The sequence below is a fragment of the Seriola aureovittata genome, chromosome 24, assembly GCF_021018895.1.
Source record: "Seriola aureovittata isolate HTS-2021-v1 ecotype China chromosome 24, ASM2101889v1, whole genome shotgun sequence".
Classification (NCBI taxonomy): domain Eukaryota; kingdom Metazoa; phylum Chordata; class Actinopteri; order Carangiformes; family Carangidae; genus Seriola; species Seriola aureovittata.
This window is the reverse complement of record NC_079387.1, coordinates 11,128,583-11,146,738: the sequence shown is the minus strand read 5'-3', so window position 1 is coordinate 11,146,738 and position 18,156 is coordinate 11,128,583. Positions and strand designations below refer to the sequence as shown.

General features: G+C 43.1%; 2 protein-coding genes across 2 annotated transcripts; one reads left to right on the top strand and one right to left on the bottom strand.

Annotated features, from left to right (window-relative positions):
* The first annotated feature begins 560 nt into the window (after window positions 1-560).
* Window positions 561-5,375, top strand: LOC130165437 (beta,beta-carotene 15,15'-dioxygenase-like). Its single transcript, XM_056370729.1, has 11 exons — window positions 561-745; window positions 1,389-1,517; window positions 1,649-1,778; window positions 2,060-2,207; window positions 2,328-2,475; window positions 3,221-3,441; window positions 3,641-3,907; window positions 4,008-4,113; window positions 4,194-4,288; window positions 4,810-4,921; window positions 5,036-5,375. Exons 1-11 carry the CDS (start codon window positions 682-684, stop codon window positions 5,203-5,205), a joined length of 1,590 nt encoding a protein of 529 aa, XP_056226704.1. The 5' UTR covers window positions 561-681; the 3' UTR covers window positions 5,206-5,375.
* A 467-nt stretch (window positions 5,376-5,842) lies between these two features.
* Window positions 5,843-17,819, bottom strand: eif5b (eukaryotic translation initiation factor 5B). Its single transcript, XM_056370682.1, has 26 exons — window positions 17,662-17,819; window positions 15,204-15,320; window positions 14,959-15,022; window positions 14,699-14,863; window positions 13,946-14,468; window positions 13,678-13,817; window positions 13,514-13,591; window positions 13,272-13,422; window positions 13,017-13,109; window positions 12,338-12,424; window positions 12,171-12,230; window positions 11,724-12,001; window positions 11,537-11,644; window positions 11,299-11,409; window positions 11,130-11,197; window positions 10,656-10,797; window positions 10,439-10,570; window positions 9,915-10,097; window positions 9,670-9,831; window positions 9,381-9,512; window positions 9,137-9,268; window positions 8,942-9,018; window positions 8,634-8,798; window positions 8,369-8,507; window positions 7,996-8,157; window positions 5,843-6,632 (listed from the first exon to the last, which is right to left on the bottom strand). Exons 1-26 carry the CDS (start codon window positions 17,694-17,696, stop codon window positions 6,525-6,527), a joined length of 3,612 nt encoding a protein of 1,203 aa, XP_056226657.1. The 5' UTR covers window positions 17,697-17,819; the 3' UTR covers window positions 5,843-6,524.
* Window positions 17,820-18,156: the final 337 nt, after the last annotated feature.

Below are 18,156 nucleotides of genomic sequence, written 5' to 3'. Positions count from 1 at the left end.
AAAATAATCAGCCGATGAGTCAATAATAAAAATAATTGTTAGCTGCAGCCCCAGTGAGAATACTATTAATAATATTAACATTAACATTGTAGTCTCATCAATTAAGGAATCATATAGTTGAACAGCAGGGAGTATCACCTGTTTGTAAACAGGTGATAATAGGATGTTATAACTTGCTGCATCTTATCGTCAGCACACAGATAATCATCCATCTTCATGATAGATTTGGGTTCAAGGATTCGTCCAGCAGCACTTTTATTTGCTAGCAAATTCCCCTTCAAATTAAAAGCACAAAGAGTGAATGAAGCTATTTAAGTTATAAGTGAAACACATGAATTTTGTCAGTTTACTCGAATATTATTTATTTCTAGTTATTTGTGGATCACACTTTCTTCAGTCAGGGATCATGAAACGTGCAGGTAAGCAGGTTAGAGGTAGCCAGATGACCCCAACACAGAGTCTTTTATTGTGAAAAGCCGAGTGAAGTCCACAGCAGCAAGGTTACGCAATCCACAAAGTTTCATGTGCTTCATTTTCTGAAGCCTGAAGATAATCACGTACACAGACAGGAGTCATATAAAGTTAGTTTCCATCGGCCTGCGGATTCATTCTGTGGTGGGGCTGCAGCGGAGAGCAGTGTATTCTGGGAAATATACGAGGCTTGTAGGTCCAGAGAAAAACATGCAGTCGATATTTGCAAAAAATGGATCAGAGACTCGGGAGCCGGTGAAAGCTCAAATGAAAGGTGAGTTTCAGACAGGGTTTATGAACCATAACATCTGCTGGCGTTGATAAGATCTTAATAAATTAATTCTGGTCCAGATATTCACTGGAGGGGTTTTCCTGATTAATTAAAGAGTGAAAAAGACAAAGCAAGTATGTTGAAGTTCAGCATTGGATTTTTTTCAACCTCACAAATCAAGAAGTTGTTGCTGTTAATGGCTTATAAATCATTTTTTAAGTATGAATGAATCAAAAATTACAATAGTACCACCAATCAGAAAGGGGCTCAACAGTCTTAAATGAATAATTAACTATAACTGATGTTTTTTTGTTATTATGAAATGTAAAATCCCAAAAAACTAAAAAATAAACTGAATATTTTATTTGCATAAAACAGAATATCATAAAGTTTGTTTTATAGGAGTGATGAGAATCACTGACTGGATCTAAGTGACAGTAGAAACCAGTTGAATCTATTTTGCTGCAGAAACGTATTAAACTTAAATCTTTACACTTTGATTTCACCTCTGAGTGACTTTCATCTTCATCTTTTTAGAATCACAAAGGAAATGTGGTTTGCAGTCAGACCTTTAAAACTACAGGTTTTCACCAATGACAATAAACAAGATAAATCTATAGAAAAGCACCTGTGTGTCGACCTGCAGGCTCCATCCCGTCATGGCTGCAGGGAACTTTGGTGAGGAACGGGCCCGGGCTTTTCTCCGTGGGCAACTCCGAGTACAACCACTGGTTTGACGGCATGTCGCTCATCCACAGCTTCACCTTCAGCAACGGTGAGATGGACGTTAAAATCAAGTTTTACGAATATAAAACCATTATCTCATGTGATGTAATATTCAAAATGTCATGGAAGAAAAGATAAATTACAGTGTGTACTTACAGTTTTGTTTTGTCGTCGTTTTAGGTGAGGTGAGTTACAGAAGTAAGTTTCTGAAGAGCGACACCTACAAGAGAAACATCAAGGCCGACAGGATCATCGTCTCCGAGTTCGGAACCATGATCTACCCAGATCCCTGCAAAAACATCTTCTCCAGGTACGGTCTATCCAGGACACATGGATATCAGTTTTGATCCATCCAGAATACATGTAGATCTGTTAGAGTCCACTAAAGTGATAAAGATATACGTTCTCATCCATCCAAGACCCGTAGAGATCTGTTTCAGTCCACTGAAAACATATAGAGGTCCACGTCAGACCATTCAATGTCTATACAACTATTACTGTCCGTCCAGGACCCCTTGAAATCAATTCTAGTCAATCATAGATCAACAATAATTGATAACAAATACTCAAAAATCTTCCTTTTCTTGCTAGGGCATTCACGCACCTCAGCAACGTCATCCCTGACTTCACTGACAACAACTTGATCAACATCATTCGTTATGGTCAGGACTACTACGCCTCCTCCGAGGTCAACTACATGAACCAGATCGACCCTGCTACTCTGGAAACTGTAGGCAAGGTAAGTTTGTCCCACCTTCGTCCTCAGAGCTCTAAACGGTCAGTGATCAGGTTCAAATACTTCCTCAAACGTATCTCATGATGTGTTTATACAAACTAAAACCTGTCCTTCAAATTCCAGATAAACTACAGGAACCATATTGCTCTGAACTTGGCGACAGCTCACCCTCACTATGACGACGAGGGCAACACCTACAACATGGGTACCGCCATCATGGGCTTCGGACGGCCAAAATACGTCATCTTCAAGGTCCCAGCTGAGGCCTCAGGTATGGTTGATGCACACCTGGACATCTGTCACAAGCTAACTTATACAGGTCCACCTATAGACCCATATAGCTTCAGAAGTCACATCTGTATCTAATTACAGCATAAAGTCTAATTGATTTATGATGCAGCAATCAGATTTATGTCATTGTCAACTGTCCTACACAGTCTTGATATCAGTAATCTCACACTCTGGCAGCATGACAGACAATTACTGTAATCTGCATCATAGCTCGCTGTAGATCGGTCTCTTCAGAAGTCATTGTCTGATTTTCCTTTTAAAGGATTAAGAAAATACAATGGGGGATTAGGCTTACTGTACAGGAAAAACCCGTTTGGAGAACAAAGTAGTAATATTTTGAGACACACTTAATTTAGAGAAAAAGTCGGTATTTCTAGAATCATATCTCCAACTCGGAGCATCAAAAAACTTCTTGCTTACCATAAAGTGTTAGTGACAGGTACGTAGGATCAAAAAGTCTCAACTTGAAAAGAAACCAAAAGAATCCTGCGCCACTTTTGGTTCTCATACCTTCATCCGGGAGAATTTATAGAGTTTAATGAAGAACAGAATAGTAAAAAAAATCCCTGACATCTGCTGGTGAAAACCAAGTACTGACCTGTCCATCCGTTATAGACTGCTCTCTGGAGCCAGGTAAAACTGAGAGAAAGGTGCAGATAATAACAATAATAATAATAAAAGTAATAATAAAAATAATACTTACAATACTGAGTTGTCTGTTCTAGACAAAGAGCATCAGAAGCCGGCGTTGAGGAAAGTGCAGCAAGTCTGTTCGATTCCATTTCGGTCCACTCTGTTCCCGAGCTACTTCCACAGCTTCGGCATGACCGACAACTACATCGTGTTCGTGGAGCAGCCCTTCAAGCTGGACATCGTCAAACTGGCCACCGCCTATTTCAGAGGGGTCAACTGGGGGAGCTGCCTCAAATTCGACGAAAATGACATCGTAAGTTCTCACAATCTTACTCACTTTTGTTACTCACGGTTAATAAACAGGAACAGCACCAACAATGATTCATTGTGGTGTTTCCCAGGGGACTATTCTGAACCAAGTTGTCCATAGTAATGAAAAATAGGCAAACGGTTGACTTTGTGAGGAAAAGCAGACTGGTAAGATGACTTCTCTCTTTCTACATCTTTGCCAGACATTGTTTCACATCATCAACAGAAAAACAGGAAAGGAGGTGTCCATGCGTTTCTATGGTGATGCCCTGGTGGTTTTCCACCACATCAACGCCTATGAGGACAACGGCCATGTGGTGTTCGACCTGATCAGCTACAACAACAGCAACCTGTACGAAATGTTCTACATCAAGAACATGAAACAAGAAACCAGCAGCTTCATCGAGTCCAACAAGAGCTTCTCCCCACCAGTCTGCAAGAGATTCGTCCTGCCGCTCAGTGTCCACAAGGTACAGCTTGACCAGAGAAAACACCTCAGATATACGGGCGTGTTTTACTTTCCACTTCACCATCTTATGAATTACATGTTTCTGTTGATTTGTTCTCCAGGAATCTCCCAGAGGAAGCAACCTGGTGACGCTGACGGACACGACAGCCCAGGCGGTGGTGCAGGAGGACGGATCCGTCTACTGCCAGCCTGACACTCTGTTCGAAGGTTCGTCATCCATATTGTTAGTCTGTTTGATTTTAATGCAGCTTAATTTTCCAAACGTAACAAGTATGATTACCCCTCAGGTCTGGAGCTGCCAGGGATCAACTACAACTTCAATGCTAAAAAGTACAGATACTTCTACGGCTCCAGGGTGGAGTGGTCTCCTCATCCCAACAAGGTGAAACATTTCAGACATCCACGTTAGCGGCACGAGTCTAGTGATGGCAATGTCGGACCCCCACTTCAGTTCAGACAGAAATATTTGGTACCAACACGAATGGTTCCCAAAGGATGAATCCTACTGACTTTAGTGATCCTCTGACTTTTTACTTTTCCTCTAGTGCCACCAGATGGATGACAATTTAGGTTTAAAGTCAAATCAAAACAAGGTACTCTGAGGATGAAGGACTGTTTATCTAGTGCTAGTCTTGTGCCAGACCTCGGAAGCTGATTTTCAGGCACCATCATCATGTGTCAATATTTCCATTTGTCTAACTCTTTGGTTTATAAATACCTAATAACAATTCTGGCTGAAAACCATGTTAGCAAGCAATGACTGTCAGTAATTGTTGAAATATTCCAGTCTGAACCAAAGTCTTGGACTGAAGCACATTGACATCCCAAGAGAAACACTGTTAGCATGAGTTAAAATAGCATGACCTCGCATTCAAATTCCCCTCTCACTCTTTCACCCAACAGATCGCCAAGATCGACATCGTCACCAGGAAACACATCGAGTGGCGGCAAGAGAATTGCTTCCCTTCAGAGCCGGTGTTTGTCGGGTCTCCGGGAGCCGTGGAGGAAGACGACGGTGAGGGATTCACGTTCCCTTAGAAACTACACCAACTAAGTACCATTAAACCATCAGAGTGGAAAGTATATTTTCTTCTCTAATTTCTGACTGTTTCTATTTTTCTTTCTTCAGGAGTGATCTTGTCGTCCGTTATCTCTCCGGATCCGAATATTTCTCCGTTCATGCTCGTCCTGAACGCTAAAAACTTTGAGGAAATCGCCCGAGCCTCCATCCCCGCCAGCGTCCACATGGACCTTCACGGATATTTTATCCCCGCTGCCGTTAACCAACACTCCAGCTAGATTAATTATTTATGCTTGTATGTAAATTGTGTAATATTTTGCTTCCGTGTAAATGTTTGGGGAAAATGTAAAATTTTTGAAGATCATAGGATATTTTTTGTATTTTTTTTTTATGAACTTTAAAAAACAGCTTCAAGGAATATTTAATATATTAAAATGCAATAATTTACTTGGATTTCCATTAGAGTTTTATTTTCTTTTTTTCCTTGTTGTGAAATGGACTTTTCCAGTTAAGACTTGAAAATGAAGTAGCGAACTGGACTTCTGCATTTGAACCAGAACTATGTGCTGAACGTAAACATGTCACAAAGGCAGGATTCTCCTAAGTTTGGGTTAGAAACCATAAACCAACCATAACATACCTTAAATCGGAACTTAGCATAATTTAAAACAATTTAAAGCCAAAAGTCCAGTTCTCATTTACCATTTCTAATGATTTCCGTTGCATGTTGTCCGCCAATGTGAAATTGTAAAGTCCATTTCACATTTAAGTTTCATTATTATGGCTGGGTTCTCAATGAAATTATTTTAACTCTTCCATAAAACACTGATTGAAATCTTAACACTTGTGTTGATGTTAGAGGTTCTTCTGCTGCAGATGTGAACAGGTCCGAAATGAAAACTCTCAATCTGCGGGTTTCATCAGAATCATGGGAATTTATTACATCAGCAGTTGCAGCAAAAACAGTTTAAAATCTTCTCTGTCATTCAAACCCCGTCCCCCCAACGTGGCCGACAAACCATGCAGCAAAGCCGTCAATGCTGAAAATCAGCTCCTTAATGTCTTTAACGTTGACACCGTCGCTGCTGCTGCTTCGATGATTCAAAAAGAAAAAAAAATGAATTTTTCCCTCCTCCAGCCCTGGTGCTGCCCAGTACAATCCCATAATACACCTGGCTGAACACTGGCTCTACTGACTCATCGGCCTCGTTAAGCTCGTTAGCCTCAGTCAAGGGAGGAGGGGGGCGGAGTCTGGGACATGAAAGAGCAGCAACTATTCAGAGCAGAGAAGAAGAAAAAAAATAATAATAATAACACAACGTTGATGCTGAAGAACAGGCACGTTGGAATACTGAGTGTGTGTGTGTGTGTGTGTGAAATGTGGTCTAAACTATCACTGTTTACAACAGTGGAAAAAACAGTTCGTTTCTCACAGAAAAACACTTTCACGTCTTTTTTAGGTTGTTTTGTTGGGGTTTTTTTTTTTTCTGTTTTTTTTTTTCCTTCCGTCAACGTCTCAGCATCTGAGGGAGGAAGTGTATGTGTGTTTATCTGTGTGTGTTTGTTGGTTGGTTGGTTGGTTTGTGTTTCAGCTCCCTCAGATGATCTCAAAGGTCTTCTTCAGCTCCATGATCAGCTGCCAATCAGATTTCTGCATCTCGTCTCTGAACCAGTTCTTCAGAGCGTCGATGGACGCCCGCGTGATCTGAAACACAAAAACACAGCGTCACAGCGAACCGGACCGAACCTGCAGCTACAGAAAGAAACTGCAACTTCTCAGACAAAATCCTGGTGAAACACAGAAACCGGAGAATTATTTGTACTGTAACGTATCACATGGTAAATTCAGTATAATGTCCATTTCCAACAGACACGTCACACTCACTCATCTGCTGTTTTAACCCTAGTTACTGTTTTTATTCCCTTATTAAATTACACATCTTCTGCAGTGTTCACATTAAATTTAACACTTTTTAGGATTACATTGAAATCTAATTTAACACCCTTTATATGTAAATACATGTTGGAGAAAGTGACAGAAAAACAAAAAATAAGACCTGCAGATATGAGATACATGAACTTATTGATATCACACTTTTGTCAGGACTTCACAGCTGTATACAACAATTATTCCTTGTAATAGAATTAATCAATTAATGTGATCTGGACCCATATATGGATTACTGAAGAGGCCTACAGGGCACGGGTCCAGGGGGACGAGGATATATTTATTTATTTTATATTTATAAAGCGCCAATATTTCTTGTTTTAAAGTCACATGATTCTGTCATTGTGATGAATTACTGCCGTGGAAATGAACATTGACCAGAAATCTATCTGAGAATTTACTTTATACAATTTAAATAAGAACTAAACTAAAACCATTTCTCACCGTTAGCACCAAGCTGAAGGTTTAAGTAATCAATAGATCTGATATGTGAAACATACATGTTACTATCACTATCTATTACTATCTACACTTGAACCCAGAATTCAGAAATCTTGGGTAACACATTATTTTTCTAAGCTGATCTAAAACTACATCTACGCCTCTAAAACCGAGTCTGTCGTATTTTTATAAGCGTGGACATTATTTCAACACATCACAACATTTTCCCCTCTTTTCTTTCTATTCTTTCCTTCTTACCTCTTTTGCGTTTCTTTCTCCATTTCTCCCTTGCATCCTTCCTTCCTTTCATTTCTTCCTTTCTTTCATTTCTGTCTTGTGTTCCTAAAATGCACCTTCCTCCTGTGGCTCTACCTCGACATGTGCTGACAGTATAGTTAATGGAGTTGGAGCGCGCTCTGCTGGACAAACTATGTTACGACACCGACATCTTTTTCTGCATTCTGTTGCGTGATAAAAAGTTTCGGCACATACCGACAAATCTGTGATCGTCAAATATCAGCTGATTGATCCAGCTGACTCTGAAATCGACTAAAATCATCATCAACAAAAACAAGCGGCGCGTTTACGACTTCACGTTGTTTGTTGAAAATGTGATTTTTAAATAAAGCAAACGTCCGTTAAAAGGCGTTTTGCCGCTCCTCGGCGGGCCGGTCCTCACCTTGCTGACAATGATGTCGGTGGCTTCAAAATGGCGGCCGTACATCTTGGGGGACTCGCCGGGAATGGGCTCGATCTTGACACAGATCTCCTGGCCTTTCTTGGCGCTGTCGACGGACTTGTGGTTCATCTCGATGCTCGTCACCACACCGATGTCCACGAACTGAAACACAGACGTCACATGTAAACACACAGCGACGGGCCGAAGTTCTGGTTGATCTGATCCGGATTGTTCTGGGTCCCTTGATTTTTCATTATAAGTCAATAACTTAACATCCGCTGCTTGTGTTAAACTGTTATTAATTGTTCTGGTTTTCAGTGGCTCCTCCTGATGACGTTAAATAAACTGAACTGAAACACACGGACTGTCTCACCCCTTTGCTGGGGACACAGAGCGGCGTCCCCTGCCTCAGGACTCCGGCCTCTATCGTCACCCCCATCACGATGGGATCTCTGGAGTTGAAGATGAACTGAGGAAGAACTTTCAGCTTCACCGGAAACACGGCTATGTGCCTGAAAACACATCGCAAAAAGATGCTGCATTTCTTCCGCACTGTTACAGACTCAAACAATAACGACGACAAGTTAAAACCTCCGATCAGAAGACGATCGATTGTGTCCGAGTGTGTGTTTTCCTACTTGAACTCGTCCTGTTTGGCCTTCTTGTAGTCCTCTCTGTACTTGGTGAAGGCGTCGAACAGGTGGTAGATGATTTCAGCAGAGAAGATCCGAACTCCCAGACTGTCGGCCATGTCCTGACTCTCCCTCTCCACCTTCACGTCGAACGCCAGGATCACCGCGTACCTGAGGACGCACGACATTTCCTTTCATAACTATCAGTTAATCTACATGTTTCTGTGTTTATCTAATTATTGATTATTATGTAATTATTATGTTTTAATGTGAAGTGACGTCGTCTTTAGAAAGAGCAGAGACTGAGGACATACTGCGGGTCGTGTTCCAACATGGTCGACGCCTTCATCACATCCTTCTTATGAACTGGACCGATGTTGATACCAGCGTACTGCAGACACACAAACAGAGGTCAAAGGTCACCGCTGTAGTTTCTGGCTCTCGTTGCTTTTCAGGGACAGACAGACAGGTGAACAGACAGACAGGTGAACAGACAGACAGGTGCTCACCGGGACTTTAGAGGTGCGGAGGAACTCCAGCAGAGCCTCCAGTGACCCCAGCGTGGACGCCTGGACGTAAACTCCTTTCTCCTCCAGTTTGATGGAGTTCAGAGTCTGTTTCAGCTCTCGCACCAGTTCGTCCTGAAAACCAGCACCAGTCAGTCAAACTGGGAGCCTCACACAGCCAGTACAGAAACACTGGTTTCTCCTGTGTGTGTGTGTGTGTGTGTGTGTGTGTGTGTGTGTGTGTTACCCTCAGGACGGGGATCTCGTCGTCCCTGTTAGCCACCAGCAGGGGGAGCCCCGCCAACGTCTTCTCCAGGTCTTTACCCAGAATCTTCACTCCCTGAGCCGTCGACACCTCCTTGTGCTTCTCGTATTGGTTCTGCATCAATCAATCCATAGATCAGACGGACAATCAATACAACAGGTACCTCATCAATACATTTGTCAGGATGCAGGAGCGGACAACATGCAGCGGATATCGGTAATGTTGGAGCAATACATTCATCAACACGGAGTCAGAGGCACGTGATGTTTACCTTGACTCTGAGCTCCTTCAGAGGCGGAGGAAGCAGTAACCCTCTGATCTGTGTTACGATTGGCCCCTCCACCCCCGGGACGATGATGGTCTCTCCCTCCCGCAGACAACCGTTAATGAGGATGACGTCTATCGTAGTTCCCATACCAGGCAGAGCTTTGACCTGAACACACGGACGTCATCAGGTCTGTTCACCGTGGAGTAAAAATAAATCCAGAGTGTCTTAACAAAAACACGCCGTCTTACCTCCATGACCTGAGCTCGCAGCTCGTCACAGTGTGCTAGCCGGCGGGCTAACATGGTCTGAGTGAGCTCGATCAACAGGGCGATGAGGTTTCCCATCCCGTCGCCGCTGTGGGCCGAGGTGGGAACCAACGACACAAACGTCCGGGGATCTTTATTCTCGTAGAACAAGGCGGCGTTAAGACCCTGAGGAACAACAACAGGCAGACGACAAAGTTCAGGGTGACGGAAAACAGAAATGATCAAAGGTCATTGATCATAGATAATAATAAAAGAATTAAAGAAAAGTGTCACAGTAAATTCTAATATTGTGAAAAATTAAGGATTTCTTTGATCAAGCTTCATTACAAATTACATATTTCTGTATTAATAACTTAACAAATATAAAGAAGGGTGAATTAAAATGGTGTAATAGTGTAATTTTATTGTCTGATGAGGTTGAGTAAATAAGAAAAGATGATCTGTAGCTTCAGTGTAATTATTCTTATTTCATAATATTTTATTGTTTGTATAAATTAGATTGACACCTGCTGAGCGAACTCCACGATGACGGCCTTGGCTCTCTCGTCGAACTCGTCCTTGGTGTTCTTCTTCTGCTTCTTCAGCGTGGCCACGACGTCGGTCTCCGGACTCTTCTTCCAGTCGTAGAGACGGTCGATCTGACAACAACAACAACAACACGGTCAGAGAGCGTGAAGGAGGGAGAACAGGTGAGACACGTCTGATGGTAAACAGGTGTCAGACCTTGTTGAGGGCGACGATGAAGGGACACTTCTTCTCCTTCAGCAGGTTGATGGACTCGATCGTCTGAGGCTCCAGGCCGTGCATGATGTCCACCACCAGGATGGCGATGTCGCACAGAGAGCTGCCTCTGTTCCTCAGGTTACTGGCCGAGCAAAGAGGCGGAGACACGAGTTACTAACGGCAACCACAGTGATTAACCATCAAACCTAAACCCTGGACTTTCACCATGTTTGATCTCTGCTTCATTAACCTGATGCCTGTGGCGTCAGACAGCAGAGACTAAGGCTCGTCCACACTGCTGCCTTTTTCTTTTAAAACTCATCTCCTCCTCTGGATTTGTCAGAGCTTAGATATAAGCTATATAAGCTTATTAAATAAAGAGTAAGTTTGGTCTCAGGTCGCCTGCTGTTCCTCGTGTGTGTGCACCTGTAAACCCAGCAGCACAGTTCCAGGTATGACTGTCCAGGTGGTTACCTGAAGGACTCGTGTCCTGGTGTGTCGATGATCAACATGCCGGGGATCTTGATGGTTTCTTTTTCAAACTGCACAAACAAAAGTCAGTTTAATACACATCAACACTGAGTTCATTTAACCGTATGTGTGTGTGTGTGTGTGTGTATGTGTGTGTGTGTGGTCGTCGTACATTTTTAACCATCCTGGTTTGCTCCTCGATCGTCTCCTTCGGGACGTTTGTGGCTCCGATCTGCTGAGTGATTCCTCCGGCTTCACCGTCCTGAACATGAGTGTGTCGCAGCTACACACACACACACACACACACACACACACACACACACACACACACACACACACACACACACATTAATCAGTCAGTGATCATTCAGCTAACAGTCAGTAAATATGAACCAGTCAGTAAACGTTACCTTGTCGAGGATCTTGGTCTTTCCGGTGTCGACGTGTCCGAGCACACACACCACCGGAGATCTCAGCGTGTCCACGTCCACGTTCTTCAGGTTCTCTGCTCTCCGTTTCTATGGAAACACAGACACAGGTGGTCAGCCAGAGACGGGGTGAAAACAGACGAGCCTTCACTCCTCTCGTGCTCCTCACCTCTATTCTCCTCTTGGCCCGGTCGTACAGCCGCTCCTCCTTCGTCCTCCCGTCGTCGTCCTCGCTCTCGCTGCTCTCGTCCTCGCTCTCCTTCCTCTTGGCGTGACCCGCCGCCGCCGGCTCCTTCTCCTCCTCGCTCTCATCGTCCTCGTCATCGTCTTCCTCGTCATCGTCCTCGTCCTCTTCCTCGTCTTCCTCCTCCTCGTCCTCCTCGCTGCCTGTGGGCTGAGGAGGAGCGGCGGTGTCCTCCTTCACCTCGATGTGGACTTTCTTCAGCTCTGGCAGATAAAGTTGAACACGCTTTAATACTGACTCTAGTTTCTTCTCTTTCTTTCTCGAGTTTCTTTATTTTTTTAAACGATTTCTGGTAAAATAAAGACAAATCACTTCTGCTCTAGAAATTAATAACAAGAAATAATGGAAGTGTAGTTTGTTTTTCCTCCTGACCTTTCTCCTCGTCGCTGGCGATGGCTTCCCAGTCGTCGACAGCAGCGTCCGGTTTCACCTCTGCACACAGAGAAAGTCATCTTCATCACGTCAACAACATCCTCCTCCTCCATTATTATTACTCTGCCCTCCCGACTCCTCCTCCCTTTAAAACCTGCGCGTCTCACCTGGCTCCGCAGCCGGTGTCTCAGCCTCCGTCTCCATGGGAACGGGCTCTGGAGTCTCCGACGTCGGTGAAGTTACCTCAGACGTTTCTAAGGAGAGGAGCAAAGAAAACACTTTTTATTCAGCAGCAGCAGTAACGAGCCGAGTTAACGAGCTTCTGAGTTAACGAGCATCTCATTAGTAGTTTTTATCAGTCAGTAGTCTGTGTATTCACTAGTGACTGAACAGGCTCAGACATACGCCTCTCTACATCTGATCAATTACTCTTCCCACCAACAGAAAAGAAAATTGTTCACCTTCAGAAACAGCTCAGTAAACCATTATTTTGAAAACCAAAAGGAAATTACACATTTTTAAATTTAAATTAGCATTGTTCCATAATTTAACCCCCAACAATAAAAACACATCTCGTCTTTTTAATCTTTTTGTACAGTAAACTTATAAACTCCTCTCAGATCAGATTTGTCTCGTGTATTGTTCTCCATGAGAATTTAGAAACAGTGGATCAGTGTGATCAGTGATCAGCCTTATCAATAAAGGTCGACCTGAAGTAGAAGTGAGCAGTAAATTAAGGCCTTGTAGTTTAAAGCATCCCTCGCTTTAAACAGAATTGCTTTAGACTTGGATTTTTTTTCTTTAACATGATCAATACGTTGTTTCCATGTTAGTCTGTGTCGGTACCTTCAGGAGTTTGGGCGTTGGGCTTCTTCTTCCTCTTGTCTCCATAAACTGGTTTCTTCTTTGGCACAGAGTCTTTGGATGGCACTTCAACACCTGCACACACACGGATTCAAGATGAAATAAGACGTTTTCCTGCAACATTGTGTTTCAAAGTGATTCAGCTCAGTTTAATTTCAAGTTAAATCCCAATGACTGGTTTTAAATTGCCGATCACTGTATCAATAATCTGTAAGTGATTGGCGGACGGACTCTCACCCTGAGCCTGCAGCAGCTTGAGCGTGGCCTCGGCCCGAGCTCGAGCTTCTCTCTGGGCTTTCGTCAGGAGCTTCCCCTCCTTCTTCAGACGCTCCTTCCTCTCCTTCTCCTTCTGCTTCTTCTTCTCCCTACGCTCCTGCTCCAGGCGCTCCTAATCGGGGCAGGTGAGGGGGGGTCAAAAGGTCAGACTGAGGACTGACAGAGAAACAGAGAAACGACAGGAGGAGGTGTTTGTGTTTTACCTGCTCCAGCCTCTGCTTCTCCATCTCCTCCAGCTTCTTCAGCCGCTCCTCCTCCTCTCTTTTGGCTCGCTCCTCCTCCTACAACGACCACAAATAATAACAAGTCAAAAAAGACTCCAAACTTCCGTCAAAATCCCATGACTACATTTCCCAGAATGCCCCACCTCCTTCATCTTGGCCAGAGCCTCCTGCATGGCCTTCACTGTGGCCTTGCTGGGTCCTTTCTTCTTCTCCTTCTCCTTCTCCTCCTTCTCTCCCTTCTTCTTCTTCTTGTCTTTCTTCTTCTTGTCGCCCTCGGCCTCATCTGCAGGAAGGCACCACAGAAGAAGAAGAAACGAGTGAAAAACAGCAACAGGTGGCATGTGGTTAAAACAAAAACCTATAATATGTTAAAACTACACTTGTTGATTTTATTTTGAAATCCAATTATACCCTCAGCTGTTGGCTCCGCCCCTTCCGGTTCCTCAGCCGTTGCTGCTGCAGGTGGTGCTACCTGAGGAGGTGCGGCCTCTGTCGTCTTCTTCTCTGGCTCTTTTTTAGCCTCCACGCTGCCCTCCTTCTCTTTCTCCTTGAGCTTCTTCTGCTTCATCCTCTCCTCCTCCTTCTTCTTCTTGTCCCTCTCCTTCTTCTCTGCCTTCTTCTGCGCCGCCGTCTTCATCTTGAAGACCCCTCCCTCCTCCTCCTGCTCCTCCTCTTCCTCGCTCTCCGCCTTCGCCGCCTTGCCTTTGTTCTTCTTCTTCTGCTCTCTCCTGGAGGTGAACTCTTCATCGTCCTCTGACTCGTCCTCCTTCGCTCCTTTACCTCCTCCTTTGCTCACGCCTTCGTCCTCCTCTTTGTCCTCCTCTTCGTCGGACACTGAAGGTTTTTTGCCTCCCTTCTTACCTCCTTTGTTCTTGAGGCGAGAACGTGAGCTGCTGTCGTCATCTGAGTCGGAGGGAGGAGCAGCAGGAGTCGCCTGGAGGAGCAGAGACGAGAAGTTCAATGAAATCCAGAAAATATATATATATATTTAAATAATTAATTAAATAAAAATAAAATAAACCAACAAAAAAAGGAGAAAAGCAAGAAGAAGCAGTAAAATATTAATTTATTCCAACAATTATTCTGAAATTGAATAATGAAAAACAGAGAGTCTGTTTTGAAACCTGTTTAAATGATTGAACTTTGTTTATGAAACACAATCACCTTCTGGTCTTTCTGCTCTCCGTTCCTCTCTCCATCAGCCTGACCTTCAGCTTCCTCGCCCTCCTCTTCCTCGGGGCTGGCTCCACCCTTCCTCCCCTTTCTGGTCTTCTTCTTTTCTGGTTTGGGAGGCTCGACGCTCTCCACTTCCTCTGTGGTTTCTGCTTTCTGCACGGGGAGAGTCAGTGGAGTTAACCGAGCGCTTTAAATAAATACTGAGTAAATTACCACTTCATTCCACTGGACTCGTCAGGTGTCGTTACCTTTGCCTTTCCTCCCTGAGTCTCCAGAGACAACTCCTCCAGCTCCTTCAGGATGTCGTCCTCGCTGCAGGACGAGAAACTCAGAGTTAAGAGGCTGAAAAAGAGACGACTCACAGACACGACTCACAGAGGAAGGGAGGAGACAAAAAGGGAAAGGAGGTCAGAGGAGGAGCTGAGGATGAGGAGGAGAAAACAAGACATGATGAAGGTGAGAGGGAGGAGGAGGAGGAGGAGCAGTGTCGTACTCGAAGTCGTCCTTCTTGGCTCCTTTCTTCTTCTTCTTCCCTTTTGGTTCTTTGGAGGCGCCGGCTCCTTCGATCTCCGCCGCCAGAGCGTCGATGTCAATGCCGTCATCTTTGGCACTGAAGACAGATCAATAACAATATCAACCAAACGACCGATACTTGATTAAAACCAGGTCAGGAGCTCAGCTTAGACGAGACAAAGATCAGCTTTGAAATGTGACAGGACACAGAGGTGGAGAGACATTAGCAGAATAGGCAGGACTCTCTCTCTCTCTCTCTGTGTCAGGACAATATGAACAGATGAAAAGCTGCTGACTCTCCACTTTCCTCACAACCCTTTCATTTCCCATCATCCCTCTGACCCGCAGGAGAGCACTACTTTAATGTAAAGCAGACAGGCTTTACTTTAATTAATTGTGCCAAAAAATCTAATGAGTTCGTATTCAGCAGCTTGTGAAAAGATGAAATTTAACTTGTTTATCATGTTTATCACAAACAGTAAAATCACTAACCGCCTGTGAAAAACATAATATAAAACATTTTCCAACTGCAGTGAAAATGTGGTTAAAGTACATACAATTATTATTGTATTATTGTGACTGATGCATCCAAGCTTCAGCAGAATTGTACTGTTACAGCTGTCTCAAGCGTTTACCTATTTTATACAGAGAAAACAACACTTAGTCACTTACTACAGTCTTAGTTTGTTACTGTAGTGCAGCGAAAAAGCAGCATAAATTCTCCAGTAAATACATTATTTTCTATTATATTGCTCTTTTATCTCAGATGTTCAAAAGTAAAGAGTAAAAGAAATGAAGCTGCTGGTGTTTCTGAAAATCATTCATTTCTTGTTTGACAGTTTTGAGTCAGATCTTTTTTTAGATTATTTTAAGGTTTGAAATGAAAAAAATATTCTGCACAATACATTTGCAATAAAACTGTGACAGGAGTGTATTAAGAATCACTCTGAATTTGGTCATCAATGAACTGTGGAGTCGACATGAGTTCTCTAACGAATGCACGTTAAATAATTAGCAGCTGGCAGCAGCCGGGACATTTTCTGACGAGAAGAACAAACTGTCAGATGAGATCAGTCACAACATTCACATTCAAAGGCCGAACGAAAACTTCCCTGGTTTTACAGCCTGATGATCGGTTTGGTGTGTGTGCACGAAACTTTGATCCAGGACTGTTTTACTACGTATCACAGCCGCCTGGCTTTTTCATTTAGAAAATCAATTGACAACTATCTTGATAATCATTTTAGTTATTTATTAAACCAAGCATCAAATATTTGCTGTTTCCAGATTCATAATCATGAGGATCTTTTGCTTTTCTTTGTTAATTATGACAGTAAAATGAATGTCTGTCAGTTTTGGACAGTTGGTTGAATAAAACAAGCAATTTGAAGACAGCACCTCAGGGTGACGTGAACTACAACAGGTATTTTTTATTATTTTCTTGTACTTTAAGGACAAAAAAAATTCATAAATAGCATTTAAATATAAATTACATTGATTTTTATGTGAAATCAATCAACATTTTTGATATTTGATGTATCATTTAAGTCATTTTTCTAAACAAAAACGTGAAACATCTGCTGCTTCTTGCCTCTGATATGTGAGGATCTGATGTAAACTGGATCTCTGGTTTTTGGACTGTTGGTTTAGATAAAACAGGATATCTGAAGACCTCGCCTTGGGTTCTGAGAAACTGTAACTGGTTTATTTTTCAATGTTGAACAGATCAGTGACTGAAATGTTCAAATTCAACGAGATACCTATGCTGGACCAAGTCCTGGATCAGAGCTACATTTATGAATGGATCATTTGACATGAATTTTTTGTTGCTGTGTCTTCACATACTAATGGATGTTAAATGTTGCTGTAGTTTTAATTGAAGCTGTTGTGTTAATGCTTCTTTGCTTTACAGCTCAACACAGGAACACCAACATGGCTGTGTCATTACCTGACACCCTCAGGTGTGTCAGACCAAGGCTGACAGACTAAATAAAGGTAGAGGATTTAGACAGGTGCGAAGGTAGTTGGCATTACATCAGCCTTTTCTCACAGAAAGCCAACATGAGCTGCGGCCAGGAGGCACAGATAACTGGGCTAACTGATAGCTTAGCTGGTGGTGGCTCTTCTTAGCATTTAGCCCCTAGCTTTCACAGGTTACAGTTAAGCTGAGTTTAGGGAGTCTTCCCCCGGCTGTCAGGGCTGAGGATAAACCCCAAATTTCGTGCTGAACCGTTTTCAGGTTGTTTAAACCATCACCTGGACTCACACTTGCACTGACGCGTGGTTAGCTTCTGCTAGCCCACATAGCCGCTAAGCTAACTGAGTAACCAGCGGGAATCCAGTCCGGTTTTGGGGTTTTTGACGGGGCAGGGAAGCTCGCCACCGCCAGGTATCAGTGTGGACAGGTGGTGTGTGACAGCAGGTGGTGTTTTCTCTACCTGTCCTCCCCGGATTTCTTCTGTTTCTTCCCCATCCTGCCGCTGCGGTTCTCCGGGTTTGCTCCGCTGACCGACACGACGGCTCACATTAGACAAAGATCGTCAACTGACTGACACGCATAGCCGAGTACTCACTCCGCTGCTTTTCGTTCATAGTCCCTTCTGTGAACATAGGTGCGGAAAATATAGAATAAACAAACATAATAACATGCCATAATAAAATCAAACAATTATATTATAGAAAATACATTCAAAAATAAAAATACACAATTAAACAGATTGCATAAACAGTCTTTAAGTTTTATTTATAAAGATTTCATTGTTATACACAGTTAGGAAGTACTGACAAAATGTAATAAAAATGTTAATAATAAATATATGTCTTATTGGCAATATTGATTGTATGACCATGGAAATGATGACGGTGAGCTAGATCAGCCTTTGGTTCCAGGACACAACAACAGAGTGACACCTCTTCAATTTTCTCTCGTCTTC